The 19,358-nt window shown below is 35.3% G+C and overlaps 1 protein-coding gene across 8 annotated transcripts in view; it reads right to left on the bottom strand.

Annotated features, from left to right (window-relative positions):
• Positions 1-19,358, bottom strand: part of LOC123536495 (fibropellin-1-like) — a 270,748-nt gene that overhangs the window by 27,420 nt on the left and 223,970 nt on the right. For all 8 annotated transcript variants that reach the window (XM_045319702.2, XM_053529202.1, XM_045319707.2 and 5 more), the window contains one exon: positions 320-457. In XM_045319702.2, coding sequence (XP_045175637.2) covers positions 320-457 — 138 coding nt within the window. The remainder of the gene's footprint in view (positions 1-319; positions 458-19,358) is intronic.

The raw sequence follows: 19,358 nt of genomic DNA, 5'->3' as shown, positions 1-19,358 counted from the left end.
GTTGTCTCATTATAAGGAACACTTATGCCAAATAATTTCAAAATTCCCTTATAGATGGCAGAGTCATGGACAGGACAAGAAACAGACTCTGTTAATCTTCGACCACTGTGACCTTGGAGCTAGGGGTCTGGGTCTTGCGCATGACATGTTGTCTCATTATGGAAAACAGTTGTGCCAGGTTATTTTAAAATCCCTTCATGGATGTCAGAGTTATGGACCAGACACAAAGTGTGACTGATGGAACAATGCAGCCCATTTCTATTTCCCCCTTTTTTCTTCGAAAAAGGTGGGGGACAATTATTTAATTTAACTTACTTACTTGCTACACAGACACCATTTTCAGCAGTGTTGCCAGCGGAACATTTACATTTGGTTGTTGTAGCATCACATTCACTCTTAGCATCAAGACTTGAGCATGAGGTTGCATCGCTGCTGTCACAGGTGAATCCATTGATTACTGAAATAAAAATCATCACCTTCTTGCAAAGCAGAATTTTACCCCGAGAACTGCAACATCTCGGACAACACATAAAATGGTGTCACTAACATATAATGCCTGACCGGGGAAAAAACTGACCGTTACACCGGGAAAGAAACATAAATTAACGCCCGCAGGCGCATTAGGCGATTTCGAGATACATGTTGATGTGTATGCAGCTATTTAAATTATGAGTAACTGATGTCCATGTATGTTTTTACTACAATGATTAAAAGATTTAAATAACTTTTATCCCCGTTTAATTTTTAGAGAATTTATAATCGTAAAATACATAAAAATTCGAATTATCATTAACAAAAATGACGAAAATGTAACGTTACGCGTAACAAGATGTTAGTAGGACAGCTGGTTTTTTGACGATAAATCAGTCAATTTTAAAGATATCTGGACAAAATAACCAGCAGACGACAATGAATTTGCCACGCATCATTCGATGCGTTTTTTTTTACGTCATTTCCGTATCTACTCGCTTTAACAAAACCTTGACGGCTTTTCCTATAAGCATTACACTTGTCATCCTGGTACGTATTTATTCAATTATATGGTAACCCTTACAGAAGAAAAAGGCCTGCTGCGTACTCTTGCTGTGTACATACAGCGTATATGATGCGTACATGATGTGTACTAAAATCAAGGGCTTTAAATAGTACGCAGGATATACACCGCACATACACCGATAGTACGTTTGTAGTACACTTTTGACATGCAAATGAGCTCTGCCGCGTACTACTTGCTGCGTACATGCTGTGGACTACATAGTACACAGGATGTACGCTGGAGGAATTTAGTATGCGGGAAATAGTACACAGCATGTACGCGGCACATACACTTTTCACATGCAAATGAGCCTGCGGTGTACTACCCCTGCGGCGTACATGCTGTGTACTCTTGCGGCGTACATGCTGTGTACTACTGCGGCGTACATGCTGTGTACTCCTGCGGCGTACATGTGGTGTACTCCTGGCCAGAGTCCTGCGGCGTACATGCTGTGTACTCCTGCTGCATACATGCTGTGTACTCCTGTGGCGAAACTGCTGTGATAATGTAAATTCCTTACCCCACCAACTTTCGTATGGAAATGCTGATCATTTGGACAGAAAAAAACCAGAAAAAAGATGTGACATGCATCAATAAGTATTTACCCTTACCAAAATAATGTAGATTGATGTTATCAAATAAATTAGTATGCTTTTCTTCATCCACTTTTCAATGAAATAAATCAATTTTTGTACCATGTAATTTGGTAAACATTTGAAGAAAATGGCGTAACTGCATCAAGGGGAAACAACTTTAATGCAACTAAATATAAGTGTTGTGATTTATTATAGACAATGTGTGCGTAGTATGTATTTATTTTGATTAAAATCCATCTGAGAACAATCTAGGACTGGAATTATATAAGCATTTATACACTTTTACGTCCGTAAAAAGTAGCGCACCAAAAAATTTTGGATTGATTTTTTCCAATGGGGCGAGCGCAATTAGCCAAAAACGTTATGAAAATATACGAGCGGCAAATCCGATGAACAACTTTTTAATTTGGTGAGGCCTTAATGAGTTAACATAATGAGCATTAAAGCCTTTATAAAACATGATAGAATGGTGTTTTGCTTAAGAGTATTCAAATAACAGTGAGAGCTATTAATTCTTCTCATTCGGGCGCTGTTGAGGCATTATCTTGGTAATTATTTCATGTATTACAAAATGTAATGCAACAAAGTTCAAATAAGGCTTTTCAATTATCCAAGTTAGAAAGCTCCAGGATTAATTCAAAATGAAAAAGAATATATTTTTACACTGCATGCAAGGTGCAGCTCAGAAATCACCAAGATGTAAGCTTCACAAATGAACATTGCAAATAGTTTGGCAAATTTTCATTGTTCAGAATACCAGTTATCTGAACTACTCTATGCTATGAAGATAAAAGTTACTCGGAAATCAAGTTCTTGCTTCCAAGAAAAAAAAAAAATGTACAAATCCTTCCTGCATGAAGTGTACTTCAGACTTTTACCTAAAAAAATTCAAAGTATAAACACCAAAAGAAAATTAACAAGTCCCTCCCGCGTATATGAAGTTTACTTCAGACTTTAACTTATAAAAAAAGACAAAGTATAAATGCCAAAAGAAATTGTACAAGTCTTTTCCGCGTATATGAAGTGTACTGCACAAATTTCAAAGTATCTGCGGTGTACATGCAGTGTACTATTTTCTTGTACAAGTCCCTCCTGCGTACATGCAGTGTACTCCTTAAATTTTCAGAGTCTGTGCTGCGTACTTGAAGTGTACTAGTGACCTCCTGCGTACATGCTGTGTACTCGTCGAAATAGTACGCGGCATGTACGCAGCATGCGGTGTATGTAAAATGTACTCCTCTGGCGTACTACTGTGTTTGCGGCATATACACAGCAAATACGCAGCATGTACGCCACAGAGGCTTGCTTCTGTAAGGGAATAATTTATCGGAAAAAATACCGAAACTTATACTATCATAAAATGCATACATTAACAATTTTGTACATGTTTAAAGCAATAGTCATTAACAAGTATTAAACGACTACGGTATATTTAAAAAAATTACGTACTGAAAATGATACGTCAAAAAGTCTATTTTAAAAGTGAGTTTCCCCATTTTATGCGAGTTATCATTGAAAGTTGGCATTCATCTTTATAGATGGCTAAAAGTGCATTGTATGGACTTTCAAAAGATATCTGACTTATCTTGTTAGTATAAAACTTTCATGAACCATCATTCTGTGAAAAAATTACATCGTTTACAGTAAAGCTGCAAATATTAGATTGCATAACGTTAACATCATATAATTTCACTTTGCTGTACATAAAAACGCAACGACCCGCCCGCTTCGCTCAGTAGGTAGAGCGTCGGTCTATGGATCGCGGGATCGTGAGTTCGATCCTCGGGCTGGGCGTATGTTCTCCGTGACTATCTGATAAACGACATTGTGTCTGAAATCATTAGTCCTCCACCTCTGATTCACGTGGGGAAGTTGCACAGGTTTGTACTGGTACAGAATCAAGGAACACTGGTTAGGTTAACTGCCCGCCATTACATTACTGAAATACTGTTGAAAAACGGCGTTAAACCCAAAACAAACAAAACAAGAGGACCATGATGGTCCTGAATCGCTCACCTGTCCCCACATGAACTGAGTATGACGTCGTTTATTCTGACCAATTTTCATGAAGATCCATTGAAAAATATGGCCTCTAGAGAGGTCACAAGGTATTTCTATTTTTTGACATAATGACCTAGTTTTTGAAGGCATGTGACCCAGTTTTGTACTTGACCTAGATATCATCAAGGTGAACATTCTCACCAATTTTCATGAAGATCTCATGAAAAATATGGCCTCCAGAGAGGTCACAAGGTTTTTCTATTTTTAGACCTACTGACCTACTTTTTGACCGCACGTGACCCAGTTTTGAACTTGACTTAGATATCATCAAGGTGAACATTCTCACAAAAGGTTTACCTATGTTTAGACCTAGTGGCCTAGTTTTTGACCGCAGTTGACCCGGTTTCAAACTTGACCTAGATATCATCAAGATGAACATTCAGACCAACTTTCATACAGATCCCATGAAAAATATGGCCTCTACAGTGGTCACAAGGTTTTTCTATTATTTGACCTACTGACCTAGTTTTTTAAGGCATGTGACCCAGTTTTGAACTTGACCTAGATATCATCAAGGTGAACATTCTGACCAATTTTCATGCAGATCCCATGAAAAATATGGCCTCTACAGAGGTCACAATGTTTTTCTATTATTTGACCTAGTAACCTAGTTTTTGACCACACGTGACCCAGTTTTGAACTTGACCTAGATATCATCAAGATGAACATTCTGACAAATTTTCATGCAGATCCCATGAAAAATATGACCTCTAGAGAGGTCACAAGGTTTTTCTATTATTTGACCTAATGACCTAGTTTTGGACCGCAAGTGACCCAGTTTCAAACTTAATCTAGATATCATCAAGTTGAACATTCTGACCAATTTTCATGCAGATCCCATGAAAAATATGGCCTCTACAGAGGTCACAAGGTTTTTCTATTATTTGACCTACTGACCTAGTTTTTGAAGCACGTAACCCAGTTTCAAACTTGACCTAGATATCATCAAGATGAACATTCAGACCAATTTTCATGCAGATCCCATGAAAAATATGGCCTCTACAGAGGTCACAAGGTTTTTCTATTATTTGACCTACTGACCTAGTTTTTCATCGCACGTTACCCAGTTTCAAACTTGACTAGATATCATCAAGGTGAACATTCAGACCAATTTTCATAAAGATCCCATGAAAAAAAAGGCCTCTAGAGCATAGGGATCTGTCACGTGCTATGATAGAGGGGAAAAAATTATGATAGAGGGGATTTTTTTTTTGTTTAAAATTTTTCTTAGATGAAAATTCAAGAACTTATTTGTGAAAAAAAAAAATCATCCATAAATAACATAAATATAAACAAGGGGTGGAACATGGCCAATTTCGATCTTGTCAACTACCTTCTTGTACCCCATCTATCGCGCCACATATTTGTAATATCCGACTCATAACCACTGAATTACATGAGCAAAGGCTCACTCTAACTGAAAATGTATACTTTTCCCACCTTAAAATGTTCAACAAAGCCGTAATTTATAATTTTATATATGCCGACACAGCCGTGTTTTCATCTTGGACACACAGTCGTAAAATATAAACACGATCATGTCCAGGTGTAAAATGCAATAAATAGCCGTAGAACGTGGTGAAACAAGTTATGGTTCTTAAGAATGATAATAAATACACTAACTGCAAACATTTACACACCTCGGAAAGCTCTATCGACAAGAATTCGTGTATTTTGTCTTTCTCGTTCTATTTTCTATCATTTCTCGGCATGTTGATATCACGTGACAATCGTCAAACACAGTTCATGAAATCTGTGTTCTGATTGGATGACTGATACAAAAAATGATCATGTGACATTTCTAGTGTCATGGACGGAAAAGAAGAAATGTTTGTTAGAAATGATAAAAATACACGAATTCTTCACCGATAGAGCTTTCCGAGGTGTGTAAATGTTTGCAGTTAGTGTATTTATTATCATTCTTAAGAACCATAACTTGTTTCACCATGTTCTACGGCTATTTATTGCATTTTACACCTGGACATGATCGTGTTTATATTTTACGACTGTGTGTCCAAGATGAAAACACGGCTGTGTCGGCATATATAAAATTATAAATTACAGCTTTGTTGAACATTTTAAGGTGGGAAAAGTATACATTTTCAGTTAGAGTGAGCCTTTGCTCATGTAATGCAGTGGTTATGAGTCGGATATTACAAATATGTGGCGCGATAGAATGGGGTACAAGAAGGTAGTTGACAAGATCCAAATTGGCCATGTTCCACCCCTTGTTTATATTTATGTTATTTATGGATGATTTTTTTTTTTCACATATAAGTTCTTGAATTTTCATCTAAGAAACATTTTAAACAAAAAAAAAATCCCCTCTATCAAACTTTTTTCCCCTCTATCATAGCACGTGACGGATCCCTATGCTCTAGAGAGGTCACAAGGTTTTTCTATTTTTAGACCTACTGACCTAGTTTTGGATTGCACATGACCCAGTTTCGAATTTTAACTAGATATCATCAAAATGAACATTCTGTCCGAATTTCATGAAGCTCTCATGAAAAATATGGCCTCTAGAGAGGTCACAAGGTTTTTTTATTATTTGACCTACTGACCTACTTTTGAAGACACGTGACCCACTTTCAAACTTGACCTAGATATCATCAAGGTGAACATTCTGACCAATTTTTATGAAGATCCATTCACAAGTATGGCCTCTAGAGAGGTCACAAGGTTTTTCTATTTTTAGACCTAGTGACCTAGTTTTTGACCGCACGTAACCCAGTTTCAACCTTGACCTAGATATCATCAAGATCAACATTCATACCAACTTTCATACAGATCCCATGAAAAATATGGCCTTTAGAGAGGTCACAAGGTTTTTCTATTATTTGACCTGCTGACCTAGTTTTTGACCGCACATGCTCCAGTTTCGAACTTGACCTAGATATCATCAAGGTGAACATTCTGACCAATTTTCATAAAAATCCCATGAAAAATGTGACCTCCAGAGTGGTCACAAGCAAAAGTTTACGCACGAACGGACAGACGGACAACGGACGCTGCGCGATCACAAAAGCTCACCTTGTCACTTTGTGACAGGTGAGCTAAAAACGCAACATTTTTGTTGATTTTATTAGCTCGATTTCTATTAAATATCTTTAAAGTATTTGGTTCATTTTACAAATTTGTGACGCATATTCTTTATTACCTTTCTTCTATATTTTCAGTATCTTCGAAATAATTTATTCTGAACATTGTGCCTTGCAGTAAACTTAAAAGTATGAACGTCTCATCTATGATAAATGGAACACTTTTACATTTAAATCTAAGGTCCAGTTCAAAAAAATAATGTTCTGTAAGAAAATTTAACGTTGTACTGGACCTATAAAGAAAGAGAAAATTTCATGGCAAGCGTCATTTTATTTGATGTGCCACGAAGATGGAAATATTTCTAAATACTTTCTCAACGAATTTATATTACATATTCCTACAGACCTACCATCTATGAACTAATCAAATGTTCTGTTTCCGTTTAGTTTTGTGTGAAACCGGTGTTTTAAGTGGTAATTTACAGGTCTATATGAATGTATTACACTCAAGGCATTGTAATACCATGATAAAATGAAGGCGATCAGTTAGCCTATGAAGTTTAAATAGATAAAAGTAATACTTTTTATCTACACTTCAGTAAGGACAATTTCATTTTGCATTTTAGCTCGGAGTTGATTTTACATGATTTTATCATATCATATCGAGGGCTCAGCGCAAAACTATACCAACTACATTTTGCACTTCTTTTCAGGAGAAGGAAAAAACTTTTTCTTTTATTCTTTATTTAATATTTTGAATTTAGTTTTGGAATCAAAATACATAATGATTCAATATAAACATATATGTTGCTGTTTTATATATTCTTGTGCTTTAAAGTGATTTATGAGGCAGAATTTGACTTGGAATAGTTTTGCGCTGAAAATAGACTTTATTTGTCACAATTGTTTGTGCAAAACTATTCTAACTCAAGTTGAACTACTTTTGCACTGATATTCTCAGCAAAATACATTTGATGTCACAGTGCAAAACTATTCCAAGTTAACATATAGCTTAATTTTGATGTTCCTTTTCAGTCAGATTTTCATACTTAGATCAAATTAACAAAGATAATGTCTAACAAATGTCATTTGTTAAGTTTAGTAGACAACAACTTACACAATATGACCAGAAACTGCTTTATTTAAAGGGGCATACCCTACAACTGAGTGCACTTAATTATTTTCAGAAACCATGATTAAATGAAGCTTTGACTTAAAAGGAATAAGTAAAAGAAAATCCAACATCATCTAGCATTGTACAAAACAAACACAACACATAATAATATGAATTTATGGAGCCACAACAGCACTCGAATTTGCTGCGAAAACCACACAATTTTGTTTTTTTATGGTGTTGATTTAATAGGCACCTGTATTTAATCATGAATACAAAAAACAACTCTGAAAATTTCCACTAAACATTCCAACAATACAGGGATTTTTTTATTGTTTCAAAACTGGGGCCCGGGGCCCATTCAGCTGGGAAAAAATGGTGCGTAAAACCTGAAGGTTGGGAAATTCAAAAATAAGTTTTATCGTCATACAACTTTTATTTCTGGATGTCGTATTACAAGTCTTTTGTTTTATTTATTTTTTTTAGCTCATCTGATTTTTTGAAAAAAAATTGATGAGTTATTGTCATCACTTGAGCGGTTGTCGGCGTTGCCTGGTTAAGTTTTATGTTTAGGTCAGCTTTTCTCCTAAACTATCAAAGCTATTGCTTTGAAACTTGGAATACTTGTTCACCATCATAAGCTGACCCTGTATAGCAAGAAACATAACTCCATCTTGCTTTTTGCAAGATTTATGGCCCCTTTTGGACTTAGAAAATATCAGATTTCTTGGTTAAGTTTTATGTTTAGGTCAACTTTTTCTCTTAAACTATCAAAGCTATTGCTTTGAAACTTGCAACACTTGTTGACCATCATAAGCTGACCCTGTACAGCAAGCAACATAACTCCATTCTGCTTTTTGCAAGAATTATTGCCCCTTTTGGACTTAGAATATCATTTTCTTGGTTGAGTATTATGTTTAAGTCAATTTTTCTCATAAACTATCAAAGCTATTGCTTTAAAACTTGCAACAGTTTTTCACCATCGTAAGTGGACACTGAACATCAAGAAACATAACTCTATCCTGCTTTTTGCAAGAATGATGGCCCTTTTTAGACTTAGAAAATCATGGGTAGGACAATATTTCTATTACACAAAAAAAATCAGATGAGCGTCAGCACCCGCAAGGCGGTGCTCTTGTTTTTTTTTTTGAAAGTGTCTGCTAAATTTTCTGGTATTTCTTCAGTGAGAAACTCTCAGACACTCAACGGTTACTAAAACTTTGGGAAATTAAAACCTAAGAATTGGGAAAATAAGCAAATTTTTGCAATTGGGATGGGGCCCATATTTGGCCCCAAAATCAGCCTTAAAAAATTCCTGCAATAGCATGTACAACTCATGTTTTGTTGGTATCACGTTGTTGTTGTACACTTTTTGGGTGGAAGCGATTTATTATAAATGGACGCAGTTCATTAATATATGTAATATGTTGCCCCAAACAGAATATTTCAATATAATAATGTTCTTCTTTAAAAGTGTAATTATTTCCTATTTTACGTCTATCTAGTCCATAATATAAGTTTGCATAATATAATCTGCTAAAAGTAGGGTATGCCCCTTTAAAGATAAAGAGATTTTGTACATGAGGATCTTTCTTGTTCCTGGGGTACCAGATTTTTACATAAACTGTAATTAGGGTTGAAAACCTATACCTGTAACAATAGAACGATCCCTATAAATCCTGCACAATATTTCAAATGATGAAATGCATTTTTATTCTAAATGTTTTCTTACATTTCAATACAGAAAATCTTTTTTGTATGTTATTGCAATATGCACTTACAAATCCTTCGCAATAATTCAAATGATTGCATGTTCGATACTATGATTTTTCTTCATTAAAATGCTTCAGTACAGTAAACCTTTTTGTAACTTGTATCATTGACAATTATTTTGAGTTCCACAATGCATGAGGACCATAACTGTTCAGATAAACAATTATATTAAGACGTTGTCATTTTAATTATCATGCAGGAGTATAAATCCCACACGGTAACTGAAACATGTTTGATAATTACGACTTTTCTTCATTGAAACGTTTCGATAATGAAACTCTTTTTCTACAACATTTCAACATGCACTTAAATCATTGACACCCTTTTTGATTTCATTATGATGCATGAGGACCGTTATCTCAATCAAACAATAATATAAACACAAAAATAATTGCTTCTTTTAAAATACCCTGCAGGAGTAGTATCCTCATATGTACAATATCTCTGTCTTTAAAAATCCAAACTGTTCAGGCAATAAACACTATCAAAACTAGAAAATGCTTTTGTAAAAAAGCGCATGTCTCCCCCAATGCAAAGTCCTATAGGCAAGAAGTCAATAGGGGTCAGGAGCGAAAGTCAAAGAGACACTGATGGTTGGCTGCAATAGGGATCATCAACTTGGCATGTCCAGTCATCCTGCTAAATTTCAACACTCTTGGCCTAGTGGTTCTCAAGTCACTGTTCAGGCTCCTGTGACCTTGACCTTTGATCAAGTAACGTCAAAATAAATAGGGGTCATCTACTCTGCATGTCCAATCATCCTATTAAGTTTCAACATTGCAGGTCAAGTGGTTCTCAAGTTATTTCCAAAAAATGATTTTACATGAACAGGTCACTGTGACCTTGACCTTCAATAGACTGACCCCAAAATCAATAGGGGTCATCTACTCTGCATGTTCAATCATCCTATGAAGTTTCAACATTCTGGGTCAAGTGGTTCTCAAGTTATTGATCGGAAATGGTTTTCAATGTTCAGGCCCCTGTGACCTTGACCTTTAACGGAGTGACCCCAGAAACAATATGGGGTCATTTACTCTGCATGAACAATCATCCTATGAAGTTTCAACATTCTGGGTCGAGAGGTTCTCAAGTTATTGACTGGAAATGGTTTTCCATGTTCAGGCCCCTGTGGCCTTGACCTTTAACAAAGTCACCATAAAATCGTTAGTGGTCATCTACTCTGCATGACCAATCATCCTATGAAGTTTCATCATTCTGGGTCAAGTGGTTCTCAAGTTACTGACCGGAAATGGATTTCAATGTTTGGGCCCCTGTGACCTTGACCTTTCACAGAGTGACCCCAAAATCGTTAGGGGTCATCTACTCTGCATAACAAATCATCCTATTAAGTTTCAACATTCTGGGTCAAGTGGTTCTCAAGTTATTGACCGGAAATGGTTTTCAATGTTCAGGCCCCTGTGACCTTGACCTTTAATGGAGTGACCCCAAAATCGATAGGGGTCATCTACTTTGCATGTAAAATCATCCTATGAAGTATCAACATTCTGGGTCAAGTGGTTCTCTAGTTATTGATCGGAAATGGTTTTCAATGTTCAGGCCCCTATGACCTTGACCTTTGACGGATTGACCCCAAAATCAATAGGGGTCATCTACTCTTCATGACCAATCATCCTATGAAGATTCAACATTCAGGGTCAAGTGGTTCTCTAGTTATTGATCGGAAATGGTTTTCAATGTTCAAGCCCCTGTGACCTTGACCTTTGACGGAGTGACCCCAAAAACAATAGGGGTCGTCTACTCCAGCAACCCTACAACCCTATGAAGTTTGAAGGTTCTAGGTCAAATGGTTCTCCAGTTATTGCTCAGAAATGAAGTGTGACGTACGGACGGATGGACAGGGCAAAAACAATATATCTCCTGGGGGAGACATAATTATATTAACATGACAGATTGCTTCTTGTCCTATTTCAGTTTGTGTAAAAATAGTTAAATACACCAGTGTATTATTATAAATTCTAACACGATTCGATTCATTTTTCTATTAAACAAAGAAGGCAGAAAACAGTGAATTATTAAACAACAAATCACTGTTCTGACGTCACAGTTATTACGTCATGGCGTCAAACGGCATAGCGGCGCACTGGAAAATAAACGAATTGAAAATGGGCAAGTATTTAATGAATGTCATCAAGGATGTACTTTAAAATCCTTGGTACCATGTTAGAATTGAAATAATATATCTCATTTAGTGATTTGCTCTTGAATAAATCATTGTTTGTCGTTCAGATGCGTATTATTATATCATTCGGGCTGCATCCTCGTGATATATTTCCTTCTCATCTGAACTCCAAACAATGATTTATTCAACAACAAATCACTGGATGAGATATATTATTTCTTAAGTAAAAGTAAGACTCCTTTTGAGTCTATAACTTCTAGTTATTTTCTCAAAAGTGCCAGAAATCATAAAATTAATTTTTGTGAAGCAGAATTTTGTGTTTACATAAAATGTTTTGGCTGCTTCAGAGACAGAGATGATGTTTTAATACAATTTATTTTACTCCTCATCTTTTAGTGTGTAAAGTTATTATTTGAGTTTAATAAGAAATTTACATGGATCCATAAAAACTAATTTTATGCACTACTGTAGATAAACAATTAAAGCGACCTGTTGAGGTTAAGACTTGTCAAATTACAGTAATACAATTTGAAAATACACAACAAGCAAGACTTAGAGCTATACTGTGTCTTTTCACTTGCTATTTATATGTATAATATATCTTCACATACTATAATGATTATATTTTGTTGATGAAAAATTATTTTTACAAGAAAAAGTTTGATAATGTCCTCAAAGTAAATGAAATTTATCCCAATATATAATACCTCTTGGAAACTGAAGCATCTTTTGAAAATTGAAAAGGCTGTGTCAGTAATTTTTACAGTCACATTATTCTATAATCCAGTGAGCTCCATTCTTTGACAGTGAAATCTAAGCAATAATCTATCAAAATGCTTAATTTTGTTCAAATTCAAATCAAGAGTTATGGGACCTGGCTCTGTTACCATTTAAAGATGTGAAGTTTCAATGCAATGTTTGTTGAACTACTTTTAGAACATAAAGAAGACACGATTGTGTGAAGTTTCAATCCAATTAATATCCCATTTATGAAATAAATAATGAATGCAAAATCAAGAAAGAGGCATAATTTTGTTAAAATGCAAGTTAGAATTATACCCTTGCCTACACATGAAGGCCATGATTGTTATATATTGAAAGTTTAAAAGCAATAATATTATTCTTAATTGAGTGTACAAGTATAAAAATACACCTTGGTGACTAGAAGTGCTCCCCTTAATTCAAAGAAACAGAAATTATTGTTCTTCATCTGAAAAACTGTTTTCAATAATTGAATCTAGCAAAAGGACTTAAAAATAGCTATCCTGAGATTTTCTAAATGTAGTGCAACCTTGCAAGATACCTTTTGCTTGTGTAAATATAGTATAGCATAGATTACTTCTATCAGTCTATTATGGGAGATCAAATGGACACTAGTACGAATCCTGGTCATAATGGAACATTCAAACTGCAACTTGCAAAAAGTGTCTTTTAAAAGTTATGTCAACAAGAGCACCACCTAGCGGGATGTATGCTCGACTTTTCTCAGGGCTGGATCATAAGTATATGGGGGTGTCAAGTCACTAGTATAAGAGAATGCCATTATATTTTGTATATGATTGTGTTAAAAAAATAATTTTTTGGGGGTGGGGAGGGGCATAGCAAAGCCCCCCCCCCCCAGCGTGGGGTAAGGGTCAAGTTAGGGGATAAAGAGTTAATAAACAACCATTCAAAGTTTCAAGGGGATACCTTTGATAGTGTTTGAGAAATTAGTGCAAATTTGTATGTACTAAGTAGAAACAAGGGCAGATCACTCCAGATATACAGGGTACAGGGTGATGTGTTATGTCACTATGGTCTCCCCTTGGGATAGTGAATAACAATTCAAAGTTTCAAGTGAATACCTTCGATAGTCTGTAAGAAATTGACTCGCACGAAAAACTTAACCAATGCAGACGCTGACTATCAGGTTACGACAATAGCCCAACTTTTTTTCTTCGAAAACTCGAGCTAAAAATCTTGACATGAGCCTGTTGCAGAGGAGATTATCTGAGTGTAAGGAATGACATTCAGTAATGAGAGCGGGTGATCTAATTACACGCATCTGAATGACTAACTGTGCTCCAATCAAAGACTCACACAGCAAAGGATTTATCATTTTGCTTCTAACATGCTAATTTAGTGGGGTTTTTTTTGCCCTATTTACAGTGTGGTACTACATTTTAATGGTCATGATATAACTACCACAAAATAGTCTGGCCGTCTTGTGTGATCTAAAGAACGATTTAGCACTCTAAATTTCTTCTATATGGGACAAAATACAAATCATGTTAGAATATACTACATACAGTATTTGAGTACCAAATAAATTATGCATTCAATATGATTTGAACACTGTTCCAGTTTCTTTTTGATAAAAAATATTACTTTGAAAAAATAGAAATTTTTTACGTATTTATTTATTTTCATACATTTTTTAAACAGTTTTATACTCAGATTAATAAAATTAATGTAAAAGGTTATCTTTAGACATAATTTGATTGGTTTGTAAGAATGTTGTTATGTCATAAACCTTTTTTTTTCAGTGCAAAATGAAATAGAATAGTGTTGCGCAATGAATTTCTTACTACAGACTTTTGCAAGTTACAGTGCAAAACTAGTCTAACTCAACTTGGAATAGTTTTGCAATACAAATTTAACCATTTTGAGATAGAATATTTTCTATTTTTATTAAAATCAAAGGAAATAGTTAAGGTATAGATCCATGTTTCAGAGAAAAAAGTTCGAACGTCATCAAATCATTGAAAGAAAGCATTGTTTTACTTGAAAATTTAACAGCGTATAAAACATTTATATTATTCTACAAAACCATTGTCAATTTACTGATATATGTATTGAATTCTGGAAAGGGACTGCATGAAGGGGCCACACTTCTGGACAGTTCAGCGCCTTTAAAAACTCACCATTTTTTAAAAGCTGCTTCACGTCTTCGTTTTGATGCATTCGCAACATCGTGCGAGTGTTTAAACTTTACATAACTAGGTAAAACATCGTTTTTGACAATTGTTTACATTTTTTCTTTACAAATGGCATTCTTATTTAAAGGGGGACAACTCATTAAGAATATTTTAAGTATCCAACTCTGTGGAACAGAACAGTAAAACATGTATTGGACAGTTAAGTTGTGTGTCAAGATGCTGTTCATTCGTTAAAAAAATCTGTTGTTTTGTGATATACTGCTAAACCTTAAGATATAACCAAACTTTTTTACACAATATGTATTATGTACAAACATTGTGAAAAATATAAAAATCTCAATTTCGCCAAAATATATACCGTATTTTCCCGAATTAAGGCCCCCCCTCTAATTAACGCCCCCCACCCATTTTGGAGGGGGAAAAAAGTCAACAAGAACGGGAAAAAATCACCTACCTCATTGTTATAAGTCCACATAATAAGTAATTTACAGTACTAAAGTCCAATGTATTAAAAATTAAACACACTTTTAAACAGTCCATGTACCGTAAGTCCAAAACATTTGTACTAAGTACGGTACGTAACAGAAAATTAAACGGTAAATACATTTTTGATTTGTTTTTACACCACTCGCGCACACGCTTCCTGCCGACTTTAAACAAACTTGCAGCAATGTGTTTACGATATACCCTTTTCTTCGGCAGTTTTAAGAACTTTTAATTTAAAAGCAGGCACAGCAGCGTGTCAAACCATTGACATTGTGTATTGCGCAATTAGCTACCCGCATGTACTAAGGAAAATGTTATGGAGTACACAGCTGTTTGGGTCATGACGTAATGTGTAGTGTCGCGAGCGTGTCAAAAAGCCAGACATGGAATACACGAGGTACCGTATTTAAATGCATAAAAGACACACTGCATTAAATTGGATGCCAAATAATTACGTTTTGGGGGGATTAAACAACACAGAAACACTTTACAGCTAGTTTGAACGATGTTTTTAAGTTTCGTAAAAATTTTCATTTTTTATTTTTTTACCTCAAATAAACGCCCCCTCTTTGGAAAATGTAACGCCCCCGAGGGCGTTAATACGGGAAAATACGGTAGTTAGAATAGTTTTGCACTGAGCCCTCGATATACGCTTATACATATATGTATCATATACAGCTTTCAAAAGTAAAACAGTCACTCTTGGATAATTTTCTAATATATAAATCAAAGAGGGGAAAATATACTTTTATGTTCTAATGAGCACACAAAAAGAATAACAAGAGGACCATGATGGTCCTGAATCGCTCACCTATCCCCACATGACCCAGTGTTGAACTGAGTATGACGTCGTTATTTCTATTATTTGACATAGTGACCTAGTTTTTGAGCACATGTGACCTAGATATCATCAAGATAAAAAATTCTGACCAATTTTCATGAAGATCCATTGAAAAATATGACCTCTAGAGAGGTCACAAGGTTTTTCTATTATTTGACCTGATGACCTAGTTTTTGAAGGCACATGACCCACTTTTGAACTTGACCTAGATATCATCAAGATGAACATTCTCACCTATTTTCACGAAAGATCTCATGAAAAATATGGCCTCTAGAGAGGTCAAAAGTTTTTTCTATTTTTCGACCTACTGACCTAGTTTTTGACCGCACATGACCCAGTTACGAACTTGACCTAGATATCATCAAGCTGAACACTCTCACCAATTTTCATGAAGATCCATTGAGAAATATGGCCTCTAGAGACGTCACAAGGTTTTTCTATTCTTAACCTACTGACCTAGTTTTTGACCGCACGTGACCCAGTTTCGAACCTGACCTAGATATCATCAAGATGAATATTCTCATCAATTTTCATGAAAAGCTCTTGAAAAATATGGCCTCTAGAGAGGTCACAAGGTTTTTCTATTTTTAAATTTACTGACCTAATTATTGACCGCACATGACCAAGTTTCGAACTTGACCTAGATATCATCAAGGTGAACATTCTGACTAATTTTCATAAAGATCCCATGAAAAATATGGCCTCTAGAGAGGTCACAAAGTTTTTCTATTTTCAGACCTACTGACCTAGTTTTTGACCGCACGTGACCCAGTTTCAAACTTTACCTAGATATCATCAAGGTAAACATTCTGACCAATTTTCATGAAGATCCATTGAGAAATATGGCCTCTAGAGAGGTCACAAGGTTTTTCTATTTTTAGACCTACTGACCTAGTTTTTGACCGCATGTGACCCAGTTTCGAACTTGATCTAGATATCATCAAGGTGAACATTCTGACCAATTTTCATGAAGATCTCATGAAAAATATGGCCTCTAGAGAGGTCACAAGGTTTTTCTATTTTTAGACCTACTGACCTAGTTTTTGACCGCACGTGACCCAGTTTCGAACTTGACCTAGATATCATCAAGATGAACATTCTGACCAACTTTCATAAAGATCCCATGAAAAATGTGACCTCTAGAGTGGTCACAAGCAGAAGTTTACGCACGCATGCACGCAAGGACGGACAACGGATGCCACGCCATCACAAAAGCTCACCTTGTCACTTTGTGACAGGTGAGCTAAAAATCATTAGGCACAGTCATGGTGTCTTAATTGATAAATTTCAAATGAAAAGAAGTCTGCTTCGTCCCCAGTCCCTCAATCACATGGTTACACAGTAACTACTCCATCGCTCCCTCATGTAGGTCATTTTGCTGGTTTTTGATGTTATATAGCCAGGCTCTCCAGCAATACATTTGAAACAAGAGGGCCATGATGGCCCTATATCGCTCACCTGAGTACCATTGCTTTTAATGATAAGATCAAGTTTTGGCATAGATAAATATTTTCTTGTAACAGTCCCTTTTGACCTATGGGTCACATACTAGTCACAACCAATTGCCATACCAAGTTTGAGGGTCCTTCACTCAAATACTGCATTTTTGTACTAGCATGACTATTCCTTACTGAAAGACATAAATATAATTTAAAACCAATCTCATTAGATGCTGCTGAGGTATATTTATTTATATAAAATAAAGGGAGGCAATTTGTCATAAATTCAGTCAAAAGTTATCTACCCTGATTGTCTGAGTCCATCTGATGGCATAAATGACATTTCAAATCAGTATCTTCATTGGTTACTGAGATACACCCATTTTAGTTTGAAACAAAGGGAGGTAATTTAATATAAAATCAGTCCACAGTTGTCTACCCTGATTGTCTCAGTCTAACAAAAACAATAATGAAATTTCAAATGAGTTCTATAAATACTTACTGAGATAAATCCATTTTTAATAAAATCAAGGGAGGTAATCATGCATCAGCATATGCATGCAGAAGATAGAGAGTACAAGCCTTTACAACAATATATTAGAATAGTAAGTAAAAGTAGAAATTTCTTACCATGGAAGACATAAATAATGTTTCAAACCAATCTCATTAGAAACTGCCAGGTATATTCATTTACATAAAAAATAAAGGGAGGTAATTTGTCATAAAGTCAGTCAATATGTATCTTCACTAATTGTCCAAGTTCATCTGATGACATAAATGAAATTTCAGATCAGTATCTTCATTAGTTACAGAGATATACCCATTTTAATTTGAAATAAAGGGAGGTAATTTGAAATAAAATCAGTCCATAGTCATCTACCCTGATTGTACAATCCAACTAATGACAAAAATGAAATTTCAAATGAGTCCTATAAGTACTTACTGATATAAATCCATTTTGATTAAAATCAAGGGAGGTAATCAGATATAAAATAACTCCAGGACCTATGATTGGATCTGACAGATTCATCATTGAATCCAAGATTTATCGTTGTTGAAGATATTTTGCAAGTTTGTATCAAATCAAACCATAAATGAAGTCTCTATACGGCTGCAAAAGCCAAAATAGCAAATTTTCGACCTCTAAGGGGCCATAACTCAGGAACCCATGCTGGGATCTGGCCAGTTTTCGAAAGGAACCGAGATACTATAACAATACAAGTTGTGTGCAAGTTTGATTAAAGCTGATTGCAAAATGTTGTCTCTATCATGTTCACAAGCAAAACAAGAGGACCATGATGGTCCTGAATCGCTCACCTCTTCCCACATGACCCAGTTTTGAGTATGACGTCGTTTTTTCTATTATTTGACAAAGTGACCTAGTTTTTGAGCTCATGTGACCCAGTTTTGAACTTGACCTAGATATTATCAAGATAAAAATTCTGAACAATTTTCATGAAGATCCATTTACAAGATGGCCATGATGGCCCTATATCGCTCACCTGTTATCATTACACTTGAGGACAAGAAGGTCCTCAGAAAAAATATCTAAATCCAAAGGACAGGAACAACAAAGGGAAGAAATTTAACCAAAAAGAAAAACAAATTCTTACAAGGTACAGATATGTCAAAATACACCTAAAAATTGGATGTACCATCCATGTTGTACCACAGAAAAGTGGTCTCGGTTTTTCCCTATGGCCAATAACAAAAAAGTTACTGAAAATAAGATATTTATAGTAACGTAAAAGGGAAGTAATTAAAAAAAAAAAATTGTAAGTGAACAAAAGAAGGATCTGCCAAATAAATCTGTTGACAATGAAATTTCAGATCAGTATCTTCATTAGTTACGGAGATATACCCATTTTAATTTGAAATAAAGGAAGGTAATTTGACATAAAATCAGTCCATAG

This window comes from Mercenaria mercenaria, chromosome 17, assembly GCF_021730395.1.
Source record: "Mercenaria mercenaria strain notata chromosome 17, MADL_Memer_1, whole genome shotgun sequence".
In the NCBI taxonomy this organism is placed as follows: domain Eukaryota; kingdom Metazoa; phylum Mollusca; class Bivalvia; order Venerida; family Veneridae; genus Mercenaria; species Mercenaria mercenaria.
The sequence above is the reverse complement of the archived record's forward strand: the minus strand, read 5'-3'. Positions and strand labels throughout refer to the sequence as shown.